Raw genomic sequence first — 12221 nt, forward strand, 5'->3', positions numbered from 1 at the left:
TCAGTGACTCGGATCTCCTATCAAACGGCTAAACTACTGATTCAATTCGATTTTTAAATCGGTCCATCACTTACGTTATATTGTTGAAAAGTCGTTATTTTGTTTTTTTGGCTTACAAAAAACCTCGTCGCTCTGTAGCAGGTAGAACCACTGTACTCACATGAACTGTTTTAAATATGTTTCTATTACCTTGAGAGAGGAAATGTCATTGCTGTGAATGCAGGCCTCACTGAAGCCGTCGGATATCAAAATATCTTAATTTGTGTTCCGAAGATGAATGAAGGTGGAACGACATGAGTGAGTATTAAATTACATTATTTTAATTTTTGGGTGAATTAACCCTTTTAGGGGCCGTTCACATATCGCGTCTAAAAACGCGTGGAAAAGCGCGACCGCGCCGCTTCTTTCCTCGCTTGCGCTCCAAGCATCGGTCGTTGCTATGCAACCATGAACCGCTCTCTCAACGAGGACGTTTCAGCAAAGAATACATTGATTTCTAGCCCTTGCATTAGATTTACTACTACTAGATATATTTATGGAGACGCGATATATAAACCCACCCTGTACAGATATGATCATCTGTTCAGCTGAGCTTTCGATGTTTTGTTACAGAAAGGCCGAAGCTGCTCAGTTGGTTCTTGTCACATGACCTGTGGTGCGCATGCGGCATTCTGGAAAGTTGAGAATTTTTCATCTTGACGCGCCTGGAAAACGCGCCGCTTCCATGATGATTCCATTACGTCGCAACATTTGAAATAACGAATTTGAGCGTACAAAATACACGATATGTGAACTAAGTCTTATTGATCTTTGTTCAAATTTGGGTGTCTACAAATCTTCTATGGGAATCCCACTTGATTTTTAATTTAAACATACGCGTGTAAACAACAGACAACAAAGCAGATCATTTTCCTTCATTTTGTAAACTGCTGGGAAAGACATCAATAAGCAGTTTTTTTGGTACTGTTTTGTATTCAATTTAGCTGCAAATAATTTTGGAATTACAATGTAGTCTACAATTATGCCATAACTGGAAACTGAAACTATGAAGGCAGTAAACGCCAGAATTATGCGCACAGAACAATGATTCAGTGCATGGAAGTGAACACTAAAGTTTCGTTCAATAACATCGATTCGTGGGAAGAGTGGGCCTGAAGCATCAAACCCAGTTTCACATCACACGTGTGGTGCGACACGCTGCTTATCGTCATAGCTGTGGTGTGGACAGTGGTACTCTTATAGGCCTATCTTTAGAACCATATCTTTATCATTATCTTTATATTTATCGTTCTTGGTGTGAACAGGCCTTAAGGCCTGAACAACAAACAAACAAGCCCACATGAGAAAAAGTAATGCAAAAGTAACTTACTCTACATAAAAAGTAACTAAGTAACACAACATTACTTTTTTATGGAATAACACAATATTGTAACTAAATTTTAAAAGTGACTTTCCACAACACTGGTTCCATGGTAATTCTGCTTGAGCATGAAACCGCACTTTATACCTTCCCCTCAATACAGACATGTTTAGTTTTGGTTTTCTGTTTGTGTCACCCAAGGGCAGACAGTGCTCAGATTTTAATGAAAACCTCTCTCACCATGCACTCAATAGGAGTGCCCTCATAATGCTGGCTTTATTCCAAGCATTTAATTGCCAACTGAACTAGGGTAGCACGTTTGTGGTCATGTGCACTGAATGCCTATGATGAATATAAGTTACAGTAAGTACAGCCCAGCTGTCATCATCAGGATATCAGCAGTAATTTAAGATATTACACAAAGCCCAAACATCATAAAATCACATTATTTTAGAAATAAAATAACTGTATCCACTGAGCTGTTAAATATATAGCCATAAAAATACATCAAAGCGTTCACACAAGTCACATTGGAACTTAAAATAATGTCAAAACATCAAACAATTTATTGATAAAATTACTTTTTTGGAGATACTAGAACACTGGTGCTTTCACATGAAAGTTTCATTTTGTTAAAGATCTTTCAGGAACACATTAGAAGGGATTTACGCTTGCCGTTATCTTCAGATAACACATAGTCCAGCTTACAAAACAATGTACAAACATCTCAATAAATATCATGCTTACAAAAATAGACAGTGTCAAACTAATTAATCGTTTTAGTTCAACATTATTGCAAGAACCTTGCTGCTAGGGTGCAAACGGTCAGAATATTATAACATACGTTATTTACAACAAACTTAGGCTTTCAACACACACCCGCACACAGACACGCAACCATTACATCCTGTCAATTCTCCTCTTACAGTCATAGGAACATTTACCATTGAAAAATGTTAGTTTCAGTGAAGCTGGAATTAACACTCTCAGTTAAGACACATCACAGACAGAAAATCTATTAACCAGACAATGGCCATGCAAATCAGATTTAGAACAAAATAATTTCTTTATCAGTAGTTTTATTCTTTCCCTGTGTTTGTTAGTTCAGTCATGAGAGACTACTGTAGGGTAGAGTTCATTGGAAGTGCAGATATTTGGCCCCAGATGGAAACCATTATTACAAACACAAATAATTCAAAAAGAAAATAGAACTGTACATACAAAATAATGCCAATATTAGCATGTGCAATAAATAGAGCAAAGAAAGGGAGTGCAACAAGAGGAAATTCATGAACGCTGTAACAGAGTAAAAGAATGAGAAATATTCCTTACGGAAAATGTAGATGTTTGATAAAAGCGACTAAGATGAACCCTCTAGGGAAAGAGAGTGAATCTTTTTTTAGCAGATATGGCTGAAATGACTGGTGCTGTGCCCTGCTGCGTTCTCTTCTAACTCTGGCTACACATCCCGATGGATGATCTTAGTTTCTGCCTCTTGAAGAGGGATGTCCTGACAAAACAAGAAATGGCGATTAATGATGCATATTAAATTATGCAACGTGTGATCATAAGACATAAAACATTTTTTTTTTCAATGCACATCACCTTGCTCATCAAATGTGCTTTCATTTGATGAGCAAGGTGATGTGCAAATGTTCAAAAATTGTGAAATATAAATGCCCCTGGTAAAATTAAAGGTACAATATGTAAAATTTTTGCAGTAAAATATCCAAAAACCACTAGGCTAGTGTTATATATTTTGTCCAGCTGATTACAAACAATATCTCTGATGTTTTCAACTACTTGTAAATCATGAGAAAATTCCCATTCTAAACAGTGACACGGGGCAGTGCAGTCGCCTGTCAATGACGTCAGTTACCTTTGTTACCGCCTTTACTGACGTAGAAACCACATGACAACAGTGCCGTGGACAAAAGCGGAAGTAGTGACTAGCGTCCAGCAAACCACTAGCTTGCTTCAAGCAGTTCCTTATTTACTTCTTGCACGTTTTATGGTGGATTGTGTTACTTATTTATGGAACATAATTACTGTTTACCATCTGCCGCTGGTTCTGTCCACAAAGACAGCTCCCGTAAACTCATGACCGGAAAAGCGGAAGCGGCGCCGGCGACTGTGTCATAATAAAAGTCCCGCTGCTCGTGAGGCGTGTGTTGATCAATCGCTCCAGCTCCTCGTTCAGCTCCCGGAACACTCGGTCCTGCTCTGCTTCATACTACAGTAACGTTAATAATCGCATCCACAAGCATGAGTTTTTCCAGACTCCAATCCCTATTCTTTTGCACCGTCCGTTGAGATGGAGACCACATGTCCCAAGTTTCCGCTCTAAAACATGGCGTCATCAAACTACGCCTTTGTTTTGAATAGGCTTCTAGCGACCTCTAGCGGAAAAAAATATCACAAATTGTACCTTTAAAAAGAAAAGTAGTGCATTTAAAGCTGCCGAACAGAAGCATCATTGCATCTTCCAAAAAAAAAAAAAAATCTTTGATCAGTTTATTTGAGTTTCACCCACTGAAGATCACTTGCTTTAAACTGAATATTATGTAATAATCTATCAATGCATATGCCACTCGAAAAACAACAACAACAAAAAAACTTTTTTTCCATATTTTTTTAAAGTTCAGATGTTGATTGGTGTATTTTACAAATGGGAACACTATATAACACCTATATTAAAACTTTTTTTGCGTTCAAAATTTACAAAAATTCTATAATGAGAATGTACAACATGAATCCATTTTCCAAACTGTGTTATTGTCTTACCATGAATCATTATGGTACACTTATAATAAGTGTTTATATTCAGACTATTTCACAGTACTGCGTGACTCGCCATAGACCTACACGGAGAAAAGTAGCTCCGGCTACAATGTTCTTCCGCAAGACGCGTGCAGTTCTGTTTATTAACCGCTAGAGGGCCAAAAATCGTGGACTGCAGCTTTAATAAATGTCATAAATGTATTGTTCATTGTTAATTCAGGGATAACACATTAAAGGGTTAGTTCACCCAAAAATGAAATTTCTGTCATTAATTACTCACCCTCATGTCGTTCCACACCCGTAAGACCTTCGTTCATCTTCGGAACACAAATTATTAAGATATTTTTGATGAAATCCGATTTCCGGCTTAGTGAGGCCTGCATTGCCAGCGAGTTAATTTACACTTTAAATGGCCAGAAAGCTACTAAAGACGTATTTAAAACAGTTCATGAGACTACAGTGGTTCAACCTTAATGTTATGAAGCGACAAGAATACTTTTTGTGCGCCAAAAAACAAAATAACGACTTTATTCAACAATATCTATCAACAATATCTCGTTTACTGAAATTACGTGACTTTGGCAATTTGATACACGCTCCGAAACAAACGATTTGTAAAGCTTAGAAGCTTCATGAAGCAGTGTTTTGAAATCGGACATATTGTTGAATAAAGTTGTTATTTTGTTTTTCTCGTCGGTTTATAATATTAACCACTGTAGTCACATGAACTGTTTTAAATGTGTCTTTAGTACCTTTTTGGGCATTGAAAGTGTTAATTATCTTGCTGGCAATACAGGCCTCACTGAGCCATTCGGATTTTATCAAAAGTATTTTAATTTGTGTTCTGAAGATGAACGAAGGTCTTACGGGTGTGGAACCAGGGGTGGAAATGGGGGGTAACGCGGGGGGACGGCGTCCCCGGAGTGAATTTCAAGGGAGGACGGCGTTCCAGTTCAAATTTGATTTGATTTTTTTTATAGAAATGAAGGGATTTCTGTATTTACACTCAATAGCCTACGAAAACAAAACAGTTCAGCGCAAAAACATAGCGCAATAAAATTGCATGATCAATCATAAAAAGATTGCAATCTGAATTCAAACACCCACGTGTCACTCAGTGCTCGAATTCAAATGGGTTTCATTTGAATTCTATTCAGAATGTAGTAAAACATTATGGAGAAAGTCATCATGACCTAAAAACAGCCAGTAAAAAGACTGATGAAAAGAGGGGAAAACATGATGATGATCCTGCAAGCTTTTTAAACTTCTCCATGACCTTTCCTAGAATTTATCACGTTCTATTTATTTAATGTGGTACATTTTAACTAACTTGTTCATGAATTTATAATATATAACTATTAAGGCAAGAGATTTAAAAAAAAGAGAGAAAAAAAGTGAACACTGCCCTAAGCATGCAATGAGGAGCCATCAATGGTCTAGCTTTATATCCTTATTGTAACAAATGCTATGTTTAAACAATTACAAGAACTACTTTTTCATAAGGCCAAGTACAAGTTAGAATCATGGATCTTCTTGAATTATTGACTAAACTGGTGGATAAATTGATTCATTCATTACAAAGAATTGTTCAAAAACATTGATTCATCTATGAAACAAGTGACATCTTTATAATTGAATCATTGAATCATTTATTCAAATCGATTTTTATAAAATAATAATTCATTCAAAATAATTAGTTTTTTGTAAATAGACTGCAGCAACTAACATGATGTCAGAATCAGTAAATTCCTTTTTTTTTTTTCTTTTTTTTTTTAGAATCATGGGAGAATTGTGAACACTATTTTTCAGAATTTCCAGAATCTTGCAGCTTATTGAGTAAAAATCAGCAGTTGAAATTATTTCAGCGAATATTAAAATAAAACTGCATGTTTAGGTAGCAATGTTTTTTTAAAAAAAATGTAAACCCTCTATGGTCTATGGTAACATCCTCAAAACAAAAAGTTTTATAAAATGATAAACATCACATTTCAACCCTTTTAACCATTGTTTAAAAAAGGGATGAGTGAATATTATTATATTTACATTATTATCCAAATTATTTTGCTTTTTAGAATACACATCAGCTTCCTTTTGCATTAAAACTGGATTCCCCTTTAAATGTGTAATTGTTGATTTTCAAAGTATACTAAACATTCAGTTTTCTTTAACCCGAGGACAAATGTATTTAAAATGTTTGTGACCTGTTCAATTCAGTATGCACCACATATGCAAATTTCATGTATCGTTAATTTAGCCAAAATCAAACAGGTTATTTTCTCCAAGCAAAGATTCTGTTGAATGAACATGTTTGTGCCACACACAATTCATAAATGTTGTTCACTGACCTTTCAATGTGAAAATATTGTTTGGAGGAAACATGAAATAGGCCTGTTTAGATTATATAATTGTATAATATTTTATATTTAAATACATCTGAAAAGTCATTAAAAGTAAAAAAAAAGAGATGCATTAAATTGCTCAAAAGTGACAGTAAATACATTTATAATGTTACAAAAGATTGCTATATAAAATAAATGCTGTTCTTTTGAACTTTCTATTCATCAAAGAATCCTGAAAAAATGCATGTTTTTTTTTTTAGAAAAATATTAAGCAGCCCAAATATTTCAATATAATAATAAGAAATGTTTCTTGAGCATCAAATCAGCATATTAGAATGATTTATAAAGGATCATGTGACACTGAAGACTGGAGTAATGATACTGAAAATTCAGCTTTGATCACAGGAATAAATTACATTTAAATATATTAACATAGATTTTATATATAGATTTTATAGATTTCATAGTCATTTTGAATTGTATAATATTTCAAAATATGATTTTACTGTATTTTTAATTACATAAATCCAGCTTTAGTGTGCATAAGAGACTTTCAAAAACATTAAAAAATCTTACTAACCCCAAACTTTTGAATGTTAGGTTAGAATTTGAATTCGGGGTTTTCGAACAGTGTCCCTAAACTAACAAATCTTACATTTATGCTATGAACTATGTTTTTAAAAAGTGTTTTTATAGTCATGTACCTCAGGGAAAGCAATAAACGAGAACTGCAACCGGTGTTTCCCATGAAAACTGTACCTTGAATGAGTTTTGAAGGATCCGCAGGCGGTGCAGCTTCTCATTGAGTAACGGATCATTACAGCGACGGACGAATGAGCGCTTGTACTCTAATCGAGAAGAGGACCTGTGCTCATTGACAGGTGAGAGACTAGTCCTCTCCAGAGCCCTGTACAAATCCACCAATGAATCAGCCTGGTGCCTGCGCTCCCACTCTGGACCTACAGAGAGCAGTGAAGAGTTACTTGCGATGACACCATAATTATCACCAGAAAAGCCATGTATTCAAATTGAAATGTAATCCACAACAAGTATAGAGTTTTGTATATCAGTAATGGTTATTTGAATAAATCACCATAAAGCATTTAAATACATGAATATGGTACTATATGTATGTTATTATAGCCCATGATTATAAAGCATTATACAACAGGGATTTTCAACTCTGTCTCCTTATGTAAGGTTGAAAACCATTTTTATAAAACAAAACAATAGATTTAGATGTGGTGTTTTTATTATAATGATCATATTAGCTGTAATACACTTTAGAATAACTATCAGGGATCTCAGGGTGGAAGAAAGAGAGAGCAAATGGCCCTGAAGCCATATTCCGCTGCTTCCATCCTGAGAAGACATTAACACGGACTGAAGGGACTCCTCCTCATGTGCTTTGAGGCACAGTATAGTTCTGAGGAACGGTGAATGTGTGGAACAGAAAGGAGGGATGAAAAAGGATAGACAGTGATGAGAGCTGTCAAGTTGGATTAGTAGGACTGTACCTAATATGAGGTTACTGGAGGTCTTAAGGGAGATGTGTATTCAGCTGAGATTTGCAGCTACGGTGCATCTGAATCAAGCAGCAATATGTTTATCATTACAGGCTACAATACAAATAACAAGAGCGTTGAAGCAAAACGAAGCATCCTCTCAATTATATTTTGGAAAAAAATTAATCATGATACCTACTTAATAAAACAACCATGTAATTGTGAATACTGTTATTGTCAGCTTGCTATCAAGCCATCCTCAAAACTACAGAAGTGCAGGATTATGATTCTTAATGCCTTCTAGTAAATGGTACAGGGTAACTACATGGGTCAAGCTTGGTTTTAGGTGTAGGTTCATGGTTAGTACCTAGTTATTACCCAAAATGGGCTAACCAACATTTGTTACACAGATGAATCAATATTTTTCACCAATATTTACACCTTTCAACTAAATAACAATCTAAAAATAGCATTTACAGATAAAGTAAGTTATTTTAAGTAATTGATAAAAGATGGAAATAATTTTCACACACACACACACACACACACACACACACACACACACACACACACACACACACACACACACACACACACACACACACACAAATATAATGTCAAACAAAATAATACTATGATATAAAATAATAATAATGATAATAATAATAATATATTATTTAAAGGTACAATAGGTAATAATTTTGGCCGCTAGAGGTCGCTAGAAGCCTATTCAAAACAAAGGCGTAGCTTGATGACGCTAAGTTTTAGAGCGGAATCTTGGGACATGTTGTCTCCACCTCAACGGATGGCGCAAAAGAATAGGGATTGGAGTCAGGAAGTACTCATGTTCATGAATTAGTTTATTAACGTTACTGTAGTATGAAGCAGAGCAGGACTGAGTGTTGAACGAGGCCGCTGGAGCGATTGCGCAACACACGCCTCATGAGCAGCAGAATTTGACTCAGTCGCCGGCGCCGCTTCCGCTTTTCCGGTCATGAGTATGAGCAAAGACTGTAGAATAACACAAGACGTGTCACTCGTATTGTTTTGAATGGGAGAAAGTGTAACACGCAATATGGCGGAATAAGTCCCGCCTTCTAAAGCCAAGAGCCAATCGCCGACTGGTAAAGTCATCGCATCACTTCAGCCGTTAGAATCACCGGTTTCTATAGAAACAGTCAGACGTGCGCCTCCGAAGAGACGCGCATTTAGGTCTGCGCATGTGCATTAGCTTGATCCAGCCTGAAAAATACAGTTTTTTGTCATGATTCGAGCGTTTAGAAACTAAATTTATGAGTCGGTTGTTGTTAGATTTCATTGGTGATTTCAAATATGAAAATTTAATCGTAAGGTTGATGAACAGTTTTGGAGAATCTGATGTTTCCCCATTCAAAGAGATAGGAGCTGCATGATGCCCAGGATGCCCGAGAGGCGTTTCAAAGATGGCCGCCGAGTGAAATGACTTGTCTTAAAGGGACTTTGGTATGAGGCGTCTATGGAGGCAACGCAGCTCTGTTTATTATTAGATACATTTGAGTGTGTTAAAAATGTTCTAACGTTACTCTGTGCGTTCATTCGGCGGCTGCTGTGAGACACGCGGGTATGACACAATTGACAGACGACTCCTCACACGTCCCGGAGCTTTGGTAAAAATTGCAATTTTCTCACGATTTACAAATAGTTGGAAACATTTGGGATATTGTAAGTGCTCAAGTGAACAAAATATATAACACTGGCCTAGTGGTTTTTTAATATTTTACTGCAAAAATATTACATATTGTACCTTTAAATATAAACATGTATTATTATGATTATTTTCTTTATTATTATTACTATTCATAAACTATTTATACTGAATATTAACCAGAACAATTAAAATAATTAAAATAAATTCTGAATATTTGTTAAACACAAATTGTCAATACTGGATAAATATGATTTATAAATTATAAATTATAAATTGTTATAATAATATCATGATTATTATTATTATTATTAATCTGAATAAATATTATGAATATTTACAGAATAATTATAAAACATGTATATATATATTATATATATATATATATATATATATATATATATATATATATATATATTATTGTATTATTATATCAATAAAATCACCAATATTATGGTTATTATTATTATAATAATAATATTATATATATATATATATATATATATATATATATAATTATTATTATTCATATATCAATAAAATGTATTAATTTAAAATGTACAAAAATAATCAATATTGGATAAATGAATATGATCTAAAAATTATTTATAATTGTTATAATAATATCATGATTATAAAATATTCATGACATTTATTAAAATATTCATTTGTTGATTGCTATTAAAATGTATAAAACTCAAGGAAAAATCAACAGTATTATTTGGATTAATTATTTATTTTTAACAGATTATTATTATTAATCTGAATAAATATTGTGAATATTTACACAATAATTATAACAACAATATATATATATATATATATATATATATATATAGAGAGAGAGAGAGAGAGAGAGAGAGAGAGAGAATATAATAATAATAATAATAATAATACAAATAATAATTATTATTATTATTATTATTGTTATTATTATATCAATAAAATGTGTTTACGATGCATATCAGGTACCTCTATAAAAAATATGTATGAAACTCAAGGGAAATCAGTAATACTGATGAACAGGCACACCTTAATATGTACATAATATGACATGGGCAAACATCCAGTAACTACTCACTTGCCTTTGCCTACACATGCTAACTCACCCACTAACTTCCCTCTGCATATGTAGGCAAAGGCAAGTTAGGAACACAACCATCTCTCGGTTTCCTGACCTGTGTCTCTGGCATGGGCCCGGCCCAGGTGGTAGCGTTGTGCATCTGCATGTTCAGCTGCACTGCTGGCAGCCAGGATGGCATGAAGACCACTATCACGGGGCAAAGTGAAACTGCGGTGCTTGCTTCCTACCCCACCTCCTTCTACTCCTTCTCCTCTTCCTACAGCTGTGATGGGCTTTTGACTGGGTTGAGTGGGTGTAGTGTGCGGGACGTAGTGTTCTGGAGGCAGCCCGTGCTGGGCAGGGAGCGTCGACTGGCGGCGGAGCTCCACGGGCACAGTTCGGCTGGGATCGACGAACACGGAGTCGTCTAATGGCAGAGTCTGCAGGAAATGGAGGCCAGAGCTGGTGAGGGGAGTCTCGATGAGGTCCTGCCACGAACGCCGCTGGCTGGCAGACTTTCGGCCCGGGGAGCTAGCGCTGCTCATGCTGCCCCCCTGTGTCTCAGAGAGGGGGGAGCGGGACTGGACGGTCTCCGTGGAGGGTGGGCGGATGTGTTGGGACTCCTGGAATGGACTTGCCTGTAACACAGAGGGTTGGACAATATGCAAGGACCTTTTAGTTGGTATATTTTACAGCTTAGAGGTTTGTGCAACAAGATGCATTAATCCAAAACGAAGGACAACTATAACAACAGGGGCATTTATATCCCTGTTTTCCATTTTCCCTGCTGTCGTCTTTTACAAGCTCTCCGCTGTCACCCTTAGTTATGCTCTGTCTGGATGGAACGGTCTGAGACAGCAACACACACACACACACACACAATTCTCCTGCTTAGGATTATGGGACCCATTTGCGTCTCCTTCATTAAGATTACGGAGGGCTGGAGCCAGAGGACCTCCTTAAAAAAGTGCCCTTTGACTATGAATTTACAGTGACCACAATCATCCCTGGAGTCTAAATAATTAATGTGTCCTTCATCTTCACCCCTTCACACCTCATTCTTCATCCTGCTCTCCCTCCCTCTCTGCCCTTCTCTTGTCCCACCATGTCTTTCTGCATTGCTGCACCTCATTTGTTTCCTTTAGTCTTATTTTTATTTATATGGAGTACACTACTGGACAGTACAAATATATTTTTTAAAGAAATTAATACTTTTATTCAGCAAGGATGCATTCAATTGATCAAAACTGACAGTGAAGATTTCCATTTCAAATTAATGCTGTTCTTTTGAACTTTCTATTCTAATATATCATGGTTTCTACAAAAATATTAAGCAGCACAAAGGTTTGATAATAATAATATTGATAATAATAAATAATGTTTCCTGAGCACCAAATCAGCATATTAGAATGATTTCTGGAGGATCATATAACACTGAAGAATGTGAAAATTCAGCTTTGCCATAAAGATCATTTTGTATTTTTAAATG

The 12221-nt window shown here is 35.7% G+C and overlaps 1 protein-coding gene across 1 annotated transcript in view; it reads right to left on the reverse strand.

Annotated features, from left to right (window-relative positions):
• Positions 1–2024: 2024 nt before the first annotated feature.
• cnksr2b (connector enhancer of kinase suppressor of Ras 2b) overlaps positions 2025–12221 on the reverse strand; it is a 49425-nt gene continuing 39228 nt past the window's right edge. Inside the window, exons 20-22 of the mRNA XM_067376025.1 lie at positions 10848–11370; positions 7240–7439; positions 2025–2870 (exon numbers count right to left, since the gene is read on the reverse strand). Of these exons, the coding sequence (XP_067232126.1) occupies positions 2820–2870; positions 7240–7439; positions 10848–11370 (774 nt within the window). The 3' untranslated portion in view covers positions 2025–2819. The remainder of the gene's footprint in view (positions 2871–7239; positions 7440–10847; positions 11371–12221) is intronic.

The sequence above is a fragment of the Chanodichthys erythropterus genome, chromosome 22 (genome assembly GCF_024489055.1).
Source record: "Chanodichthys erythropterus isolate Z2021 chromosome 22, ASM2448905v1, whole genome shotgun sequence".
In the NCBI taxonomy this organism is placed as follows: Eukaryota; Metazoa; Chordata; class Actinopteri; order Cypriniformes; family Xenocyprididae; genus Chanodichthys; species Chanodichthys erythropterus.